This window comes from Agelaius tricolor, unplaced genomic scaffold (assembly GCF_023055355.1).
Source record: "Agelaius tricolor isolate 1412-34295 unplaced genomic scaffold, bAgeTri1.0.p SCAF_22, whole genome shotgun sequence".
Lineage (NCBI taxonomy): Eukaryota > Metazoa > Chordata > Aves > Passeriformes > Icteridae > Agelaius > Agelaius tricolor.
Window position 1 is genome coordinate 144,081 of NW_027269282.1, and position 21,312 is coordinate 165,392.

General features: G+C 39.4%; 1 protein-coding gene across 1 annotated transcript in view; it reads right to left on the minus strand.

The window, feature by feature from the left end:
- LOC139599192 (gamma-aminobutyric acid receptor subunit pi-like) overlaps positions 1–13,371 on the minus strand; it is a 45,844-nt gene extending 32,473 nt beyond the window's left edge. Inside the window, exons 1-2 of the mRNA XM_071446267.1 lie at positions 13,061–13,371; positions 4,974–5,062 (exon numbers count right to left, since the gene is read on the minus strand). Of these exons, the coding sequence (XP_071302368.1) occupies positions 4,974–5,029 (56 nt within the window). The 5' untranslated portion in view covers positions 5,030–5,062; positions 13,061–13,371. The remainder of the gene's footprint in view (positions 1–4,973; positions 5,063–13,060) is intronic.
- Between the last annotated feature and the right edge of the window lie 7,941 nt (positions 13,372–21,312).

The following is a 21,312-nucleotide window of genomic DNA, read 5'->3' on the forward strand; positions in this document are numbered from 1 at the left end:
GTACTTCCTCTGCTCAGAAACAGCTACAAATACAATCCATAGAAGTGATTTATAAATAATTACAAACCCTTTCCACCTAACCCCAAAGGTGAGCACCCCCAGACCCTGAGCAGGGTGTGCCCTTCAGAAATTGCAGCACAGATGGCAGCAGCTACTTGGTCCCAATGATTTGAGAAAGGTGGGGTATGAATTATGAAGGTGAGAGGCAAATAATTAATTGCCTTAGTGAGCCCAGCTGGCAGAGGCATTGTCTCTGCTGATGGAGAACATAAACACCAGGAGAAGGGTCTGGAGATTTTAATCCTTGCTCTGGGAATTACTGGCCCCTAAAAATGATCAGCTCTCCAACAGGAGGTGCAAGAGCTGTAGTGATTTGTTCTTAGGGAGAAGAATCTCAGCATAGACCATTAGGTAAGGGGCTACCAGTGTTTTGTGGTCTCCCTTAAAGTGCTAAATCTTCACTGAATTTCTTAGTCTCAGCTCTTTCTGGAGCTGCTCCTGAAAACTCTGCTTTCTCTTCTGCATTATATTTCTGGGTCTCTTGGAGCTTTCCAAAGCTTGATATTTTCATTTTAATTTTGCTGTTTCTGAGAAAGCTTGAGTTGTTTTGTCAGGACACTGAGACACCAGGAATAATCCAGTATCTTAAACTGGAAAAGCTTACATGCTAAGATGACCTCAGTGAATGCACGTGGCCAAATCACACTGTGGTTTTAAATGTGGTGTCCCCTGGCTTGAAAAGCTGCTATTGCTGTATAATTTTTTATTCACCAGATCCTATTGCCACAGAAATAGCTGTTTTTCATTAGCTGCCTTATAACACAAATATCTTAGCTATTTAAATGTTCTCATTTTTTTCCTTTATTTTTTTCCCTGTTTTTTATTTCTATATTGCCAAAGAATGATGTTGTTACTTAAGTATACCCTTGAGTAATGCCAGCTTTGGAATAAAGGAAGTTTCTCCTGTAAGTTTTTTCCTAAAGAAACAAACAGAGTCATGTTAAATTGAGATGTGACTATAAATAAGAAGGCCAGTTTTATGTTGCAGAGAAGTGTTAAAATTGGAAATGCATTTGAATGTAATTAATTTCTTAAATACTGCACTTGGAATAGATATCTCTCCTTTTGTAATTTACATATAAATTTTAGCTAAGTGTTCAGTGAGCTGCATGAGCTTAATTTCACAGCTTTACTGGATTGTTCTTGAACAAGTTTTACATGTTGTGAAATGTTAAAGGAAAACTTGTTTCATTTCTACTGCTAGGGTATATCATTATTCTGCCAACCAACATGCAACTGCAGAGTGGTCTGGTTCATTGTCATTAACTCTATTTTCCAAAATATCTCTTTAAAATGTTTATGGAAGTCCTTCCCTTAAATGACCTGTGATAATTCATAATTTTCCTCATTAACACATGATGTGTAGCCTCATATCACTGTCTTTTGAGATTTATGGTTAAGTAAGCCTGGGAAAGCTGCTGTGCTGTAATTGAGGCTGTGAATTGAAGAGGCTTGGTCCCCTGTGTGCAGTTTGGCCACAAAACCCTAGAGAAGTCCTAGCAGAGCAAGCCAACAAGTGAAAGGAACCTGAGGCCTCCCAAATGGGAGTGTGTGCTGTTAGCAGTTTGCTGACTGTGGGGACACTCAGAGGCAGATTGTCAGTGGTGAGAGATAAGGAGCCTCCAGAGGTTCTGTGCCCTAAGCAGTTTGGGTTTCTGGTTTCAAGGGATGGTGCCCTGTTACCCTTACAGTGCTCTTAGGTTCACGAGCTCCATTCCCATTCCCTGTTACCCTTACAGTGCTCTTAGGTTCACGAGCTCCATTCCCATTCCCTGTTACCCTTACAGTGCTCTTAGGTTCACGAGCTCCATTCCCATTCCCTGTTACCCTTACAGTGCTCTTAGGTTCACGAGCTCCATTCCCAGCTCAGGCACGGTGAGCTCACAGCTGCACACACTCACAAAGGATAAAGCTCAGACTCATTCCACTTCTGCATCTGGATCTTCTCATCAAAGCATCTAAGCTTCTCTTTTAACCAATATTTGCCATTATATTTATGTTTCATAGTTAAGGTAAGCTGTTTAAGTTCCTCCATTTTCTTAATGTATGTGAAATACCTTGGCATGTATTTAAGTCTGAAATTGTCTTGCAACAGGTGTTCCAGCAACTGAGGCGTGAAGAGGCTTTTACAGAAAAAACCTGAGCATATAATTATTTTTCAGCTGAGAATATCTATCTGTTCTGGGCTGTCAGTGCATAATAAATGCTTTAACTCATCAGGTTCAATGCCCTCTGGTTGCTTTTATAAAAGCAGATTTTTAATTGTTTATTTTTCTAAGTCATTCTTACACTCAAAAACTGAGAATTTTTATGGGTTTGGCTAAACTTGAAAGGTACAACAACTGTTTGTTATTTAGGTACTTTCAAGTTAGTGTCTTAAAGAATGGGGTAACTGGAAGGGAGAAAGGAACATTTGCCCTAAACAGTAGTATATATCATTTATTTAGGCATAAGTATAGTCTAGACACATGTACGAGAATTTATTTTCTGGCTATTTTTTGTCAGAAGATATGTATCATGAAAGCATGAAAGAGACAGAAACACCTTAGAACTGCAAGAAGATAAACAAAATGCCAGATACAGTTTGAACAAGCTTTTGAAACACTCCCTCCAGGAAAACAAGAATAAAAAAAGCTTTTTTGCAGGCAATTCACTGACAGGCGAAGGGCTTACAGATGCAAATAAAGTTGTTATTTCTGGTTTCATACCTTTGCTCAATGATATGGGGGTTTATATGGTCTTTGCAGATAAACTGTAGCAAAATTCACATCACTGATTAATTCTCTGCTTTGAAATGGACAGCACTGTCACCTGCCTTTTTTTTTTGTTAAATGGTGAGGTTGAAATTAGCATCATGTTACCAGGCACAAGAGCAAACAGTGAAATACCATAAATGCTCTTGAGCTCAGGAGCTCAGGCAAAAAAAAAAAAAAAAAAAAAAACCAACTTTCATAGAGTTCTGTTTCTGATTCCATAAACCTAAGCTAGCATTCTTTATGTTAAAAACACCCTATCTGAAACAAATGGGAACCCTTCTTCAGACCAAACAGCATACATTTATTTAAGCTGATTCCTGATAACGATCAATTTTCCTCAATTTTTTCATTACTACTTAAAAAAAAATCTGGGAAAGAAATCATCCAGGCAACTCCCCAGATACAGATTTTAATAGTAAAAAGGGGGCCATGTTGTGATTGTAATGTAATTTAATGTTAAGTGAAGTGAAGAGGTGTCATTCAGGCAGGGAGAGATAGAAAGAATAAAAACAACCCCATACCATTACTGACTGTAAATTATTCAGTAAAAGAAACTCTCTTCACATGTTAGGCAGAGCTTTTCCAAGTGGAATATCTAAGGGACCACTTCGCCAAAAATCAGGGCCCTTGCTTTGGGTGCACCTCAGCCCTCGGGTTTTGTTTAGAAATATTTCTCTGTTTCTGTGCCAAGCAGGATAGCTTTTGTTTTAAACAGCACTTTCACAAACCCTCCCTGATTTGTGGACTGGAAAAATGCATTTTTGTACCCAAGCATCATCTTGTGTGTGAGATAACCAAGGGTCAGAGCTGCTTCTCAGCCTGTGTCTGGATTTGGGTACAACAGACACAGCAGCTGTGCCCTTGTACCCAGGCACTCACACAGGTGCTGTGTGTGCACTTACCCCATGGATGAACTCAGGAATGAGCCCCCTGTGCTTCTGCACACTCACAGCCAGATGAAGCTGTAAGAGCATTCACAAAGTCTGTCTGATATTAATGAAATGTGTACCACAGGCTCTGAGCTCCTGGGGGAATTTTGCCTTCTTGTTATTTATGTGCTTCTGAAATTGTTGGTCTTTTAGCAGTGTTTTATTATGGCTAAGCCATGAGTCATCTGCTCATTATAGCATGGCAATTCACAGCTGATGAGGAAAGAAGATGGAATTACAGCAAGTGCACGTTTTGCACAAAGACCCCTCTATAGGAATGGAGAAGGTGGGGGAGGTTGATGCTTTAAACTTATTTTCAGGGGACTGTTCCACCTTTTCCCACTACTAAGAGAAAGCTTTATCTAAATGAGTGTTTGCACACCCACCTGAGTTAAAGCTCAGATAGAATCTTCCCCTGAGGAATCTACTGTGAGATGAAGTAGGTTAGGCAATTCTAGATAAAGAACTGGCTCACAGACTTTAAATACTTCTGATGAAACTAGTGATGAGAATGTTTAACCTGTCCATGCTTACATTTTCTTATTGGAATTACTTAAAGAAAGTTTTTGCCCATTTTTATAGAAGGAATATATTTTAAGTGCTCCATTTCTATACTTTTTTGTCATGGCAGCTGTACTGTAAGAAGGGCTATGTGTAGCCAGAGATCATTTTCACTTTCCAGCATAATGCAACTCAGATTTCCTAAAGATTTCACAATTTCATAACAGAGAATAAGAAAACAGTGTTTAGAACAGGTAATGCTTTTTAAGATACTCTACTTTTAGTGCACAATGATGATTTTACTATCTCAAGCCTGCAGTAAATCTAGGTGGACTGTGTGCTTCTGTCCTAGGGCAAGGCACTATGCTCCAGGCAAGGACCATGTGCCCATCTGAATTTGTTAACCATCTGATACAGTACTCACTTTGTACCCAGTAATCCTTTATTTGAGGGTTCCTATGCTTCATAAATTCCATTCTTTTTCTCCCCCATCAATCTTTCCAATTAAAAAAATATGTTAATCAATGCAGCTGAAATTCATGAAGCTCAGTCCTGTGTTCCTGTTAATACCCAGGTTCTTTAATTTTTTTAAGAGACAAAATTCAAATGCCAAGAAGATTCTACTTTGTTACCTCATCAGATAGGTCTCTAATTATAAGTAAGTTGATTATAAACTAACTGATACAATAATATGTTGAAAAAAATATTTTTAGCAAATACTTCTTACCTATAGAGCAGCAACAGAAAAAGGGCTCTGAGTCTGCAGCACTTAAGACTGTACATTGTCACAAATTCTTTCAGAAGTTCCTGTAGCTCCTAAAAAAACAAAAGGTGCAGAGTTAATGTTTTACAGCACATATGCATTTCTAATACATGAATTTTTCCAAAGGTTTTAAACACTAAAGATACTGTCTCTTGAATAACTTCTTCTAATATATTAGTAAATATCTACATCAATTTTTAAAAAATCACAACATTTGAAAAAAAAGAGGTGGCATCAGGATTAATTTAACTAACGAAGAGAAGCTGCATTCCAGTATACTACAGCTCTTTCATTTAAGCCTCTGTCCTTTAAATATTAGGAAAAGTAATTGCTGTGAAAGATAATGTCATCCTGTGCAGGAGAATTGCAAACAGTGAGTTTTGTCTCTGCTATTCATGCTTGTGAGTGCATCTCTGGCATACCAGTGTCCCTTCATAAGGGACAATACATGACCCCACCTTAGAACACAGAGCTATTTAAGAGCAACCTCCTGGCACATGCACAGCTCAATACCACTGGTACATAACTTTGGTAGTCTTTTTGTTAATGAGAAAAAATGAAATTTTAGGCTTCTATGCCTAGCAATTTAAAAAATCCTTTGTATATAAATCATATAAGATTCATGAGAATGTTTGGCTGAGGCAAGATGTCTTTTCTGAATGGGATTTCTTTGCTTTTGTCAGTATGATTCACATCCATAATGGTTATTTTAAGAAATCTGTCAGCTCTGTAATCTATTTCTGGAGGAAAAGAGTATCAATCCATAGTATAATGCAGTCATGCAACAGATCTGAAATGCACAGACTGTGCACACTTTTGCTGTATTTCAGCAGAGTACACAAACCTTACCTGTAGGTGTTGCTTCAAAACTCTAAAAAAACCCCTACATGTCAGGAATGCTACCTACCCAGAATCTGCAAAACAATTGTTCAATGTTAATAAATGCAAATAAAATATCTTTTTCAGGCTTCACGAAGGGACAATCAAGCATAACATTTTCAGTGTCCAGAATGAGTTTTGCAGGAGTATCTTGCACTTCAATTTCCCACTAATCTGCTAATAGTAAAGAACTTCAAGTTTCACAGCCTCAAACTTTGTTTCACTGTTCTTTAGTGACCAACGTAAAATGCCAGAAAGCTTTTTAAAAACCAAAGTAATTTTTCTTTCAGTCTACAGCTCTAGTAAAAGCAAAACTAGTGGTATTTACCTAAATTGATGTCATGTGAATGGGATATGACTTTTATGTAACAGTGAAGTGACAAAATAACTTGTTAACGTCTCCAAAGAAAAAGGAAAACCATTTCAATGGCTTTTTAAACAAGCAAACATTCTCAGCATCTTGGCTACTTTAGGCATACACCAGCCTGGTAAATATTAATGTCAAAATAAATCATAGACTCCTCCTGACTTCCACAGAAAATCATGCATGAGACATTAAGAGAGCTGGTAATAGGAAAAAACAGAACAAATGAGCAGATGGTGTTGTCAGAACATTGCTCTCTACATGCTGATTCTGTAGCACTCCTGGTGCAGATCGTGGGATCTCTTTTGCGTATCTCATTTTGGGTTTGGATGCTTTCTACATTCATTATCTTTATCTCACAGGAAAATATGCTAAAAATAAAAAGCCTCTTACTGACTTTATAAGTACTTCAAAAAGCTGCTTTTATATTTAGCTTTTGAATTGCTACTATGAGCTCCTAATACGACTGAAGATCCTTTATAAAGAGATTAAGGAAACCTATGGATATTTCTGTACTTGTTTGGGTTTCATTTTTACAGTACTGAAGATGAAAAGGAGCGAGCTTATTACTGATTTCTTTCTAAAGCAACTGATTTACCTTCAGTTCTTAACCAACATCCAAGGTAGCAATTTTATGGGAGGGTGGGGTGGAGAATTGTGGTCTTTTACACATCAAAGGTCAAATCCATCCTATGGTACATGGATTGCTTTTGTATGCTCAGAAAAAGAGAGCATGGAGGTAATAGAAGGGAGAAGATCTCTTACTTCTGTGCAAGAAATACGAATCAGGAGATCTAATTGCCATGTCAGCTGGCCTGCCCTCACTGCAGAGACACTGCATGCCAGCCAAGGAACAGAACTGAGTAACTGCTGGAGTCCTAAGCTGTTTCACAGATAATACTTAAGTTGGATATAAATCTCTGCTGCATGTGTGTACATGCTTGCGTGCACGCACACGTTTTCCCTGCCGCCCCTTCTTAGGGGGCTTGTTCTGCTGAAAAGCCTCCCTCCCTCTTGGCATGTTTGCACATCTGGACCTTTCCTGTCACACATTCCTTTATCAAATGCTACACATTCACAGCAAGGGTCCTTCCTGCATGCATACATGGATGGAACTACTGGTTTAACTCTAGTTCAGCCAAACCCATAATATTTTCCTCCCACCCTAGAAAAATAAGCATAACCTGTTTTCTGCATAGAATATTGAGCCATTTGGTTTAACTAGACAGACTGCATGCTGTCCAGATTATTGTGCATATATTGACACATCTTGTTCTAAAAATTTAATTGAGGTGAAGGTAACAAATCTGCCCAAGATTCTTATATGATGAGACAACATTTTTCTACTTTTATTCAGATCAGCTTAAGACTGTAAAATGTCATCCAATGTTTTGACTTTCTCATGGGAATTCAGTTATTTATTATCTTCAGCATGACAGGAAAAGTGAATTATGCAAGTTGCACAAACCTTTGAGGCTGAAATGGGGTGAGGCAGACAGCTGGCAGAGGTAGTAGAAATAGCCAAAGATTTCACTGGAAGTGAATTTTGTGTGAATGAATTAAAGGATAAGATGCCTATTATTTTGAGTACCTTATGCACAAGTGGATGCATGAGAAAGACTAGAAATTATTAGATAATACACTTTGTCATATGGTAGTAGCCATATGCCTGAATTCCCATGGCTGCTACTGCAGGCATCTAAAACTGCATGTAGAATTATCTTAAAATAAAAAGCAGATGGTGGGTTTTAGAGTACAAACTGAATTAGCTTTACAGTTGCATTTTACTTCCACATCCAAACTGTTGAATGACAGTGTCTTTAAGTGCTTGACTGAAAGGAAGAGAGAAACTCAGGAGGGATTCACCCAGAGTGCCAGAGAAGTAAAGCTGCCTCCCCTGCTCTGGATTCTCTGCTTGCATTGTCTACTGGAACTGCAAATTAACCTGTGAGCTTATCTGTTCTTGACTTCATCCTGTTTGTTAGATCAAAATGAACCAGTTGGGGGGGAAATGATGGGAAGCTGGAAACAAGCTGGAAACACTGAGGACTCCATGGGAGAAAGGGAGAGGGTACATGGAAGGCAGTCACAAGGTAAAATTTGGAAGTAGAGGGCCCAGCTGTGCCCCCTCCAGTTTCTTTTGCAACACCAGCCTCCTCACTGGTGGGCTGGTAGAAGAAGCACAAAAGGCCTTGACCCTGTGCAAGCTTTGCTCAGCAGTAACTAAAACATCCCTGAAATACCAGCACTTGTGTTTGCAGCACAAACCTGAAACACAGCCCCATTCCAGCCACTCTGAAGAAAATTTACTCCAGCCAAAACCACCACAGCTTGGAAAAGTCAACTGCATACAACAGACTGACAGTAGTCACTGACAAAGCACTTTGTGGAATAAAGTGATACCTGATACCCATGATATCTGTCTTTGGGTTAATCTGCATGTCCACCTATAATGGCTGCAGTTTCATGGTACTTCCTAACGCTCCCCAAAAGACAAAGAAATGCAAAATTTTCACACATTCAATTTTTTTTTTCATGTTAGGATTAATACTGAAGAGACTGCAGCTTGAGTGAAAAGTATCAAGAAGGGTTTTTTTTTAATGCAGCAAATTAAAAAGAAGGAATAAAACCCAGTGGCAGCAAAACTCCAGGTCTAACTGGGGAATTGACTGATGAAAGTGGACAAATGCATATGTCTGCATCCTATTATAAGGGGCACCCTGTTATGTGGCTGACAACTGGCTTTTGGCACACCAGCTAGCTTGTTTTTAAACCCTAGGCACATCTGATCTTGCCTACCATGGGCAAAACCATGCAAGTCTCCCTGGGCAAGTAATCAGAGTTGGATGCACTTGGCCCATAGAAAGAAGCTGTCTTGTCGTGTTTTCTCTGCAGAGGGGCAGCACAGGGGCCATCTGTTATGACAGTGTTATGTCAGCAATTGAAGGGCTCTTAGGCCTCTATTGCTCCTGTATCTGCCAATAGTTCAAAGTGAAACACTGGAGTGCAGTTATGCTATGACCTTCTGATCAATAGTTGTTATGTGTGCCAGGCAAGAGAAGTGTAATTTTCTCAATGAAAAAGCTTGGGAAGTTGCTGCAGTCTGAAAGCTTCTTCTCAAGTTCTGCACTCTGAGATGTTTTTGTCAAAGATATTTTTCAGCAACAGAAGCTCATAGTGTAAAATGAGTGGAATGAATTTAAGATGCCCCAGAAATTAAAACTTCTTCTCTGGTATAGCAAAATGAGCTGTAATTGAAATTTCATAATTAGAAATTGTTTACATGGGTATAAGCATCACATGAGAGTCTTTAAAATTATCTCAAACAAATCAGCATGACAAATATATTTATTTTTAAAAAATGACCATAGCAGGATTTCAGACTACATAACCAACAACTCAGTGATTTACTTCAATATCCCAAATAATGTACAAGTTTATATGTAAAATCACTATACTCAAAATACACTGGAAGTTCAGAATCAAAGTCAAACAAATCTATTGTTACAGCCTTAAAATTTTTAGTATCAGCACTTCTAGCCACCAAAGGAGTAGGGACTAGCAGTATGCTGCTAATACTTACATAATTAAGTGTATGAGAGACATTTGGTGCCCTGGATTGAGGTCTTTATTTCTCACCAAGTTCCCTGTATTATCAATTTCATGAACATCAAAGCCTTAGAGTAAGTTACATAACCCATGATAGGATTATTTTATATGTTTATCTGTTGTTGTTTTCACTCTGTGCATTTTAAATACACTACATATTGTGGATTAGCTGCAAAATAACTGGCAAGGATGCTGTTAGCATTATACTGTTTTTCTGGAAAATTAATTTCAGATTTATAAAAACTGGGTGCTTAGGATGACAGTACAATTCTAGGAGTTACCTTCATGGAGCAAGTGCCAGATGTCGTGCTCCCAACCAGCCTAACACTGAACTGAAAGGTTTCAGCAATGTACAGAAATGGATGCAGTAATAAACATTCACAGAATAGATTATAAGAAATGAACATGTTCATTGTGACTGCTTAAATGTAGTGCTCATTACAAGCTCTGCTTATATCTACTGAGAAATCTACAGAAAATGTGCCCCACAGGATATTTTCTAGTTTTAAAAGGCAGAGAACTAAGTAACTTATCCGACCTTGTTCCTAAATATGAATTCAGATAGCTGACACTCAAAAGTCTGGCATATTAGTGGTGTTTGAGTCATGGCTGATGATTACTGCCATTTGTAATTACCCAAAGAAATCAGAGGTTTATGGGGTTATTAATGGTTGGGTTTATGTGCATACAGACTTCATAAAACTTTTTGCTCTGTGCATCTCAGTTCTGCTATCTGGGCAGCAGGATCTCTACATAAGTCTGCAGATGTTTGAGTCCTCTTGTACCAAAATCCAAATCTCAAATCTGAGACCTTTACTGGCTTTTTAAGGTGCTTGTCAACACTCCAAGGTCCTCCCACAGACAAGTGGGGATTACCTTCTGCCACACCAGTTTTAGAGTCAGAATTCACAGCCCACCCAAGTGGCTTCAAGAGGCCCTGGGTTTCTGTGCAATTTAAAGAATGAATGTGTTTGAGTTGGGTCAGAGAGGCAGGTAACCTTCAGAGGCTGCAACTGATGGATGAAACCTCAAAGGCACCTTTGGGAAGGTTCTGACTGCGCAGGAAGGTGCAAACACTGATGGCTTGGGTGGTCTCCCATTGACCCTCTGAGCCCTGAGAGCTGCCTGGTGAGCACTTTAGGTCACCAGGATTTTATAGGGCACCCACAAGTGTGGGCTGAAGGTAGACACAGCCCTCCTGCAGCACTGAAACCTTCACTGTTTACACAGACCAGGATAAATAATGTGGTTTTATCGCCTATAGCAAAATGGAGACAGTTTTGTTTGGGCACTATCAGCCTAGATAGGATTAAGATAAATAGTTGAAAACCCAAAAAGTTGGACAGGATATGTTGGTTCAGATTAAGAAAATAACAACTTGATTTGGAAAGACGAATGAAATCCTGTCCTGAAAGACGAATGAATTCCTGTTGTGCCAGTTTAAATCACTGTTCCTATGAGAGTTAGCAGATCTAGAATCTTCCAGCCATTAACCTGGGGCCAAGTCTCCCCACACAGCCCATGATGACTGTGAGCTTTGCTCAGCATTCTCACGTTGAAGAAACCATCCAGGACCCAAGAAATGCTCCTGCAGTTTCCCTCCATGCAGCCTCTGGCCTGGGAGAACGAGGGACATTGCACTCTGTCCCTTTTTCCCTCTGAGGGAAAAACAAGGGCCCTGCAGGAGCAGATTAGGGTCATAACCATCAGTCACATCCATCTTCTCTCCTCAGTGAATGTTGTGCAATGTGCCTTTGAAATTTATGACAGAGAACAGCCCCTTGGTCTGCAATTCATTTTGTTTTCAGTTCCAAATTCTTGTTAGTTTGGGAACAAAGTGGAAGAAGGAAGGGAATATACCCGAGCTGAGCCCCTTATTTTCCATCCAAGTTATGAATTTGAATCATAGACTTTTGTTGATTTGATTAGTGTTATGCATATCTGAAACCTTCCAGACAAAACTTCCTTTTTCTTAGTCACCAAATATCTACTTCTCAGATTGGGTCCAAGGTCTTAGACTCAAATTCCTTAGTGAATTGTTAAGTGTCTGTAACCAGGTGATTTACAAACTAACCATTATGAGCAGTGCAGCAGGATGAAAGACTGGGAAGGAGAACATCAGTTTTCAGAGCAGTTTCGGTTTTTAAAAATCTATTAAGATTTTGTATTCAAAATTAACTGGTACAAAAAAAATTAAAATTACTCGGTAGAATTACATATTTTTGCAAATAATAATCACAGGATATAATGCTTTTAATTGTACAGCCATGAAAAAATGTGAATGTTGTCCAAGTTGAGTGTCCTGGGCTCAGCTGTAAGCTTTTGTACCTGCTAAGGTTGAGGTCAGAGGAGTTATTCCAACTGAGAGGTGCAGCTGAGCTCAAACTAATCAGGAGTTTGGTCTAAGAGGAAATCGCATGAGGGGTTTTGAAAGCAAGAGGCATTTTTCCAATAAAATATATATTTCCTATTTTTTTCCCCAGCTACCACGTGGGAAGATTAGTTAAATCTGTAAGGGTGTGCCTGTTGCAGGATCTTCCTTTGCCTTCAGCACAAACTGCTTTAGCTTTATCCTATGACAGGTTATTAGAATTACCTGGAGTGTTCAGGATAGAGCACAACCTTTAAGAATCCTTTTTATAAAGTTTGAATAACCATTGAAATTGTGTGTACAGGAATTTTTTTTTTAATATTTAGAAAAAAAAAGCCTCCTAGAGAAATGAAATGCTACTTTAAATTCAAATATTTTCTTTCTTCATTACTCAGTGCTTAATAACAGGTTTAATCAATGTGATCTACTTTAAATTTTGTACACCTTTTTAACTACTAGTGCATTGTTCATCTATTATTCATTTGAGGTGGGATGCAGATTTGGTGAGGAATAGGGGTGGAAAACGGGAGCTGGCTCTTACATTATCTTTCTTGGAGAAGTTTCTCCACTGCCACTCACTGTTTTTAAGAGCAAGGTTTTGCAGCCATTTAGGGGAGACACTCACATCTTCGATTTGACTTATTAATTGAAATTTGAGTTATTCTAATTGATTATTCTAATTCTAATCCAGCAGCATAACGATACCTCAGAGAGGAAGCACTAATATTTTTTTTTTTAAAAAGCACTATAAAAGCTAACGGAGCGGAGGGGGAGGGATGAGGGGGGAGGTGGGGAGGGAGCCGCGGTGCCGGGGCGGGCGCGCCTTACCTGGAGCGCGTTGGGCGGAGGAGCCGCTGGAGCAGCCTGGCAGCCGGCCCGGCTCTGCGCCCGCCGCGGGTTCGAGCCCGCCCACGGCCCGGCGGGGGCGGCCCTCCCGATGGACGCTGCTGCCCTGCTGCTGCTGCTCCTGCCGCTCGCTCCAGCCCCCGCAGGAGCCTCCAAGCGCTGCCCCTGCCCTGCCACTCCTCCTTTGCTTCATCTCGCCCGCACCCCTGTTCAGGCTCAAGCGTGTCCGGGGGAAAGGATGGTAGACAGAGAAGGGGCGGGGGATCCCGGACAGACAAAAGTCGGGGCAGCGCTTCCCATGGCTTCTATTTCTGCCATACCTCTGTAACACAGCTTGCATGACGCTTCCCGCTGATTGTCTCGGTTTTTCTTCTTGCAATTGTCACATCCCAGCAACCCCAGGTAGAAACTTGCACCTTGTTCTCTATTTGGTGTGGAAATGTTCTGGGCGCCTTTGAGCAGCATTGTTCAAGTCTTTCCAAAAGGGAAAGGTGGTCGTTTTGCACATGTTGTTTTCCTGTCTGCCCTCTCGCTTCAGGACCTGTTGGCAGTTTTTGGAAAGACTAAGATAGTACTTTCTCTGGGGAAACACCGTTCTACAAAATTTAGGATAAGGGAAACCACTTAGGGAATGTGATTACCAACAAAAGTTGCATTAGGAAAACCCACTTCAGACAGAATCTAACATCTGCTGTCAGAAATCATTTCCTGTGACGACAATATTGTGGATGAGAGGGATAAACAGGAACACACCAAACCCTAGCTGGTGCTGTCACCAGTAGTAAAATATGATGGTACTTGAGCAAGGTGTGAAACAGGGGAAAGAAGATGATTTTGACTATTTCAGTTTCAATCCTGGTGCTGTTTTTTGGGATTAAAGAGTTAATGACTTTTGAGGAAGGCAAAGGCTGAGAGGTTTCAATCCTGTGTCTTCTAGCAGTACCAGCCCTGTTTTTTCTTCCTAGAACATGCTAGTCTCAGCTCATATCAGAAGTAAGCACATGTTGTTTGCTTTTTCACAGAATTATAGAACTATTTTGGTTGGAAAAGACCTTAAAAGGTCATCAATTCCAACCCCCTGCCCTGGGAAGGGACATCATCTGCTGTATTAGGTTGCTCAGAGCTCCATCCAGCCTGGCCTTGGACACTTCCAGGGATGGGGCATCCAAAGCTTCTCTGGGTAACCTGTGCCAATGCTTCACCAATGCCATAAAAGTGTCATCTTTATCTAGTCTGAATCTACCTCCTTTCAGTTTAAAACCTTTACCCTTGGTCCTTTTTCTTGACTTTATCTTAAAGCTAGTTACAGACATGTTGCCCTAAGAGGCTATTTGATGTCACTTCTCTGCTGTGACTACACTGGCAGCTCCCCCCAGGTTACAGAACATGGGAAGATGTGAGGCTCAGACTAGGAGAGGAAAACACATCTCTACATGGCAAAAAATTGAGCAGATTCCTCTACTGTTGTTTGCCTTTCTGTTGTTATTGCTAAAGCTCTTATTTGTTACTGCATCTGTAGGAGGGAGAAATTAAAGAAATGTAAAAACCATTCTTTCCTGCACATGTTGAATGTTGATCCAATTAAAAGTCAAGAATATGTGCTGAGTGTGCCTGCTCTGGGACAGTTCCCCCACATCTCATTTGAGCAGTCTGTCTAGCTGCATAAAGTGTACAGTGTTTATCTCCATTCATCGGCCAAGCTGAAAGAAGCTGGAAACCCAGTGGGAAATAAAATCCCTGGCTGCTTCTATTACAGAGCAGCTGTAAGTGGGAGAATAAGCAAGTTTGGTCTCATGTGGCCTACTGTAGCATTAGAACTGAGAAAACAGCTTTAAAGTAAATTCTGTAAGCAACTGGCACAGAAATAGTGCTGATTGTTACTCCCAATAGAACTCCAAGCATAAGTTTAGCTAATGCACAATATCAGAAATCCTCAAATTTCTAGGGATCTCTTCCTATTTACATCTTAAAACCTTTTTCAAGTTTCCACTAATTGCAGGTCATAATTTAATCAGAATGAAAATATTCTGTTTGAAAACACAAAGCATCAATGTGATGCTGCCTGTTTCAGTTCACAGTGCCCAGCTGGAGAACATTAAATTCCCACTTTAAGACCTTCTTTTTCAGCACTTGTCTGCATTTCAAGGCTCTAAGGCAGCTGTGATGCATTTGAAAGTCTGGGGCAGGGCATATTCTCCTCTTCTTACCAGAGCCCTTGAGCAGCAGTGGTCACTGGGCTTTCAGATCACCTGAAGCAACCCCTGGGCTGTGACTGCTGGAGACAAGCAAGTAAATGACAAACACTCAAAATTAATTGCTGTGGCCTGTAATGCTAAGGCCGTCAGCAAAACCTGATAACATAAAACTAAAACTTATGCTGGTTTATTGTAAAGCTTATACTGGTCCTTCAGAGTGCCTATGGTTCTCTGTTTATTAATTTTCTCCTGGGGCTGTTGCAGCCTCAGCAAGGGGTGTGCTAATGCAGCTAATTCAGGAGCAGCTGGCTGCTATGATCTGTCCCCATGCACAAACCTGTCCTGTCACCTCAGGAGTCAGCCCTTGTCCCCTCTGTGCCCCCTGCAGCAGTGGGACCTCTGAGGCACCAAACCATGTCCTGCCCTTAAGCTACTCCCAAAGGGAACAGCTCAGTTATTAACCCAAAGCTTGAGTCTTTCAATAGAGTCATTCATCAGCAGGGAAAATCAGCTGACTCCATCCTCAGGCTGGTAGAGAGTAATGAAATTGTTTTAGAGAACAGCTTGCAGAGAATACTCCTTGAAAACAAAAATCTAGATGCCCACAGTGAGAAATGATTTAACTCCTCTGTGCACTTAGTCCTCTGCATCTGTATTGGAGCCCATGTTGGGTAAGTTGGGTTTTTTTAGTGGATTTTCCTTACATTTTGTAACCTCAGAGGGTGGTTGTAACTTTTGCAGCACTGATTAAACAACACTGTAATCTGTAATAACTTTCAGCTGCTGTAATGCCAAGAGTAAAAGCAAACACATTGAGCTTTTGGTATTCCAGGGATTCCTGGAGGTGTGTTAAATTCTGGTCAGCAGTCTGGGTGTCAGATTTTTTTTTTTTGATGCTTGAATTGCTTGTCCAATAACACATAACCCTTACAAATAAACCAACATTAGCATTATCACTTAAGTAATACATTGATACATGAAATGGGGTGCAGCATTAATCAAAATGTCCCCATTTTTAACTTGATTACATTCACACTTATTAGATATTATTTTGCACGTATTAAAGTAATTGGAAATGCTTGGAATGCTAATCAAATGAGTATGGAATAAATGCAGAATTGAGTGAGGACCTGAAAATTAGACCGAGTAGTACAATATGTATCTAAGCAAAGGCAAAGAAAGAGGGAGAAAACACTCACTGGTCTATTGTATTGATTTAATTTTTCCCATTTTAATGAGGTAACAGGTGAGGCTAATGTTTAGGGCTTTTAAAATCCGCTAGTAGTAGAGTATTGATTTGAAATTACTGTAACAATTCTATTTCATTAATCTATGTCCCAGAGGAGGTAATTGAAAGACTGAAACTAACACAATAAAATGTGTTCCACCTTTAGAATTCATCAGGAAATAAAGTTATCGGATTACTACAAATTTTGTGAAGCAGAGGATGAATCAATTAGCATTCTAATACAAGGTCTATTTTCTAATAGAAATGTTTGTTCATGAAAGTCTATTTTCTTATACTGAATGAATAGTTAAATTATTGTAATAATTTTAATTTATTGTAATAATTCTCAGTAACCTGGGGGCTACATACTCTGCAGCTCTTACAGACTATTTGAGTGGAAAATAATGAGCATATAAAATGGCTCAAATTTAAGGTTGCCTTTTCTTTTTGCATCCTGTTACCCGGTCACACAGCATTACCTGTATCAAAAGTCACACATAAAAACCAATCAATTATTATTAAGTATTTCATGGTTTTATTTTGTTTTAGACCCATCCTGGACTAACATTTTTTCACCTCTTGATAAGCCTTTACTTGTCAAGTGAACTTCCTTTCTTATTTCACTGCTTGCTGCTTTTTCCACTGAAGTAACTGAAGCTTAATGAGTTATTTTAATGTTCATCTGGCATCTGGTAGGATTACTCATGCCAAGATCAAAGCATATTCTTGTAGAACCTGGGGTGTCCTGTCCTCTGTCAGTCTGAGCAGGGTGGCTGTGTCACCTGGAGGATTGCGGCTGCAGCAGCCAGGCTGCACCTGAACATGCCCAGCTCCGGCTCTGCTCGAGGCACTGCTCACCTTCACTCTTGCCATGGGGTGGCAAAGCCCTCCAGGATAGAACCTCCCTGGGAGCAAGGCACCTTCACCTGAAACCACCATTCCTTTAGAGGTTGTTTGGAGAAGCACATATTTTTGGTTGTACCACTTGTCAGTTTATTTTTAACAGCCCGGCTGTGTTTGTCAGGGCTTTGTTAGCTCTTGCTACACTACTGAACATGTCCAGGTGCTGCCTTTAATGAAGCACTTTTGCTCCCATTATGCCTGCAATAATGTCAATACTCGAGAATTAGATTAAATGGCTGAGAGAGCTGGGGGGAAGACAGTGGATTTGATTACCTCGGGTAATTGATTTTCTTTGCATGATGCTGTCAATGTCTGAAAGGCCAGGTGGATTAACTGTCAAGAGCAGGCAGGCTTGTGCTAGTCCTGCACCATATACAATTTTCCACTTTATTTTCAGTAGGACTGTGGAAATGTGAAAGCCTATGGCTGGGATGTCTCCCAGTGTTTAAAAACCCCTTGGTTTGATAGGATTTGGATTTGGGTTTTTTACTCACCTGGAGCATTTACTCTTCACCATGTTCAGCTATGAATAAAAAAGCCTTCCAGAAGTGAGCTATGAGACACCAAGAAGCAGTTTGGACAATGGCCTTGCCACAGGGGGCTGTACAGACATTAATGATGAGTGAGAGTATCACATGTGGGTATCACATAGAGTAAGAAAAATACATTGGGTGTAGTGGGCAAACCCGAGTTTTAAGCAGGACCCAAAAAAGCTGTGAGGCACCAAGCTCCCTCTAACTGCCCAGCCAAACAAATTTGAGTTGCTGTTGTGTAGTTCTAGAGATAAACCTGAAATGCTGGGAGAAGACTGAGTTGTTTTCCTCAAAGAGAAGCTGGCGTGATGACTGCACCTTTCCCATATTTCCTCATCAAAGAAGTGGTTCTTGGAAAAATGCCACTTTCTCCTGTCCATGGTTAGTTTGCCTGAAGATGCCACCAGAGTTCATGCATGTAATGAATACCTTTTCATCATCAACTCTGTGATGTATTAATTCCTCTGTATATCACAGTTTTGTTTCCTAAGCCCTACCTGCTGTGCAATCTGAGCAAGACTAAAATAATTGATGATAGAATACTAAAACTCTGTCTTGATAGAAAAGATGATTTGTCCAGCCCAAATGGAATCAAGTTGTGCTGGGAATGTGTACCACATGGCTACATCTGTTTATGGCTTAGTTTGTTCTGCTATTCTCTACATCAATATATTACATGACATTAGAGAGCCAAAGTTTAGGGATGTTGTAAAGCAAACAAATCTACTTTGTTTGTAAAAGGAAATAATTGATTTTGCTTCTCCCTTGAATTTTAAACACTGCATTCTTTACACAGGATGGTTTCTGCTATTAAGGTACTCTTAACTATTTTCAAAACTTACTGAAGAAATTAAGAAATAATCTGTTTCTGTAGTTGGCTGTGCACTATCCCACAATGTGACTCCTACTTGTACTAAATGTGAGCTTCAGTAGTAGCAATGATATTTGTTAAAGCTTACCAGCTTTAAATTAAAATAAATTTTAAAAAATTAAAATTGGCTGGTATTTATTTTACATTTTAAATTTAGGTGCAAGCATAGAGAAAGTATTTTAATAGGCACTTGTCAGACTTTCACTTAATGTAAAATTATACAAGGAGAATAATAGCAAGGGATAAGTCTCTTACATTCCACTTAAATTATGATGTCTTAAATTTAACCAATTAAAATGTAATATCACTTCTGCCTTATAAATATACTGTGTATGAACATCATTATTTAGAAATATTAATGCATTGGTATTTACACCATAAGCTGGTGAAGTTAAAATTTCTACAACTCATTCTAAGTATGTGATGACAAGGTTAATTTTTGATTGGAAATACCTCTTTGTAAGGCTGTCATATTTGGAGGGAAAATTAACAGGAAAAAAAAGAAGATTTTTTGCACTCACTGCAAGCTAAGTGGATTTTTCTGGGAGTAATACAAGGGGGAAGTTGGAAGTATCTGGGTGAAATTAGTGGTGTGCATTTTTTAGTGGCTGCCTCAGCAGTTCTTTGGAGGACACAAGAAATGTACTCAGCATTAAAAGCCTCTTGTAGTTTGCAGTAAGCAGGGACATAGTCCAGGCAGGGCTGGGGAAAAGCAGCAGTGGCAAAAATCTCAGATTCCAATAAAGAAATGAGTATCCCAATGTTCTGGCCCTCCTCAGCTGACTCTTGTGTAATAGGTGCAGGTCATGAGTCTCAATGCCTGTGATTTTGACTTTGGAATTGCAGATTACAGAGCTAGTTGGCAAGAGAATGAAATAAATACAGAATATTGAACTAGGTTTCCAGGCCTAAGCCTAAATAGCCATGTCCTCAATACTTCAAAAGAAGCCAAGAAAGTTATCACATATTAACATATCTGTAATGTGGGTCATGAAAAAGATTTTTTCATGTTCCTATTGAAGTCAGAAGTAAAATTCTAATCTGTGCAAGACCAGACCTTAATTTACAGAAAAACTGTTATCTACATTATCCCGGGGGCTAAAAAGTTTTAAATTGCAAAAAGACCATGTGAGAAGTGTGTGGTAATGCTCAAATCATTTTTTATTTTCTTCAGGAGTGCATGTGGAGTTGTTTGAATTCAAAAGATATAATGTAATCTTTCTGATCTACTAAACTCGAAGAAAAAAACAAATCTGAGATAGAGAATGCCAAAGGCAGTTAAAGAAGTTATAGATATATATGACATGGAAATCTCCGAGCAGAAGTTAATGCAATTCAACATCAACAGTGATCTTAAATGCCACATTGATTCAAAATCACACAGAAATTGATGAAATGGGAATGGATTATCTTCAATGTCTCTTTTAATGAACTCAGCAAAGAGTTTTGTTCAAATGGTCCTTGGGATGTGAAGTTCTGAGGCTCAGAGCCTCATAAAGCTCCTGGTTTTTAAAGTGTGTGTGTATGTTTAGAGTAGTCCAAATGCTAGTTTTCCTTATTTTGTTTTTGCTGTTGTTCTTATAGTCCTGATGCTGCCCTGCATTCTTCTGTTCTTTCAATGTATTAGACTGAAGTCTTGATATTTAGGTTAGAAATCATCCTTTAATACTTGAAGTTATGCAATTATTGATCTCCTGGCCTGATTTGTGTTACTTTATGATCAAACAGAGTAGTGAAGTTGTGCATAGGCATTTTATAATTTAATTATCAGGCTAGAGGAATGCTCTTTCCCTGCATTGAAAGAAAAGTCTGGAAATCCAATGTAGTTGGGCAAAATCTTCTGCCCTTGCCTCTGGGCTGGCAGTAAACAGCTGGAACATCAGAATTGTGTCTAATATTTTACTTATGAGGAACAGGATTGTGAGAACACAGTTCCTTTATTTAGCCCATGGCTGTAATCTCTGGTGTTTAAAAAGAAGTCTGGGCTGATGCTTTTTCCTATGACTGAAGTGTCATTAACTATCAACTATTTAAGGACCAGAGAAGGTTTGGGATTATGCCTTTTTTCTGCAGCAAAGGAAGCTCATCTCATCTGTACTAAAACATATGCTCTCTTTCTATGTTTGTTTGCATGAAAACTTGGTTAATTCAATTTATTTGAGAATAATTATCAAACCTGAGGCAAATTAAAGAATGGTCCTTGGCCAGTTCCAATGCCTCAAGAAAAATTAGGTGGGAGCTAATAGATATCAGCAAATAGATAACTAATAGATATCAGCAAATAGATAACTTTATTTCCTTAAGCAAGTAGATTGAAAACAAATTCAAAGCTGCAGAAATAGTAATTTCAATTTCAACAGTGAAGTAGTATTTAAGGTTTTGTCAGCTCTGTAATGGCAGTATGATTGCACAATGTCTAGAATTAAGTCTGGCAACTTTAATAGCAAAAGTGCTGATGTTTTTGAAGAAGCATTAGGTTTATCTCTGAAGTAAAAAAAACTTTC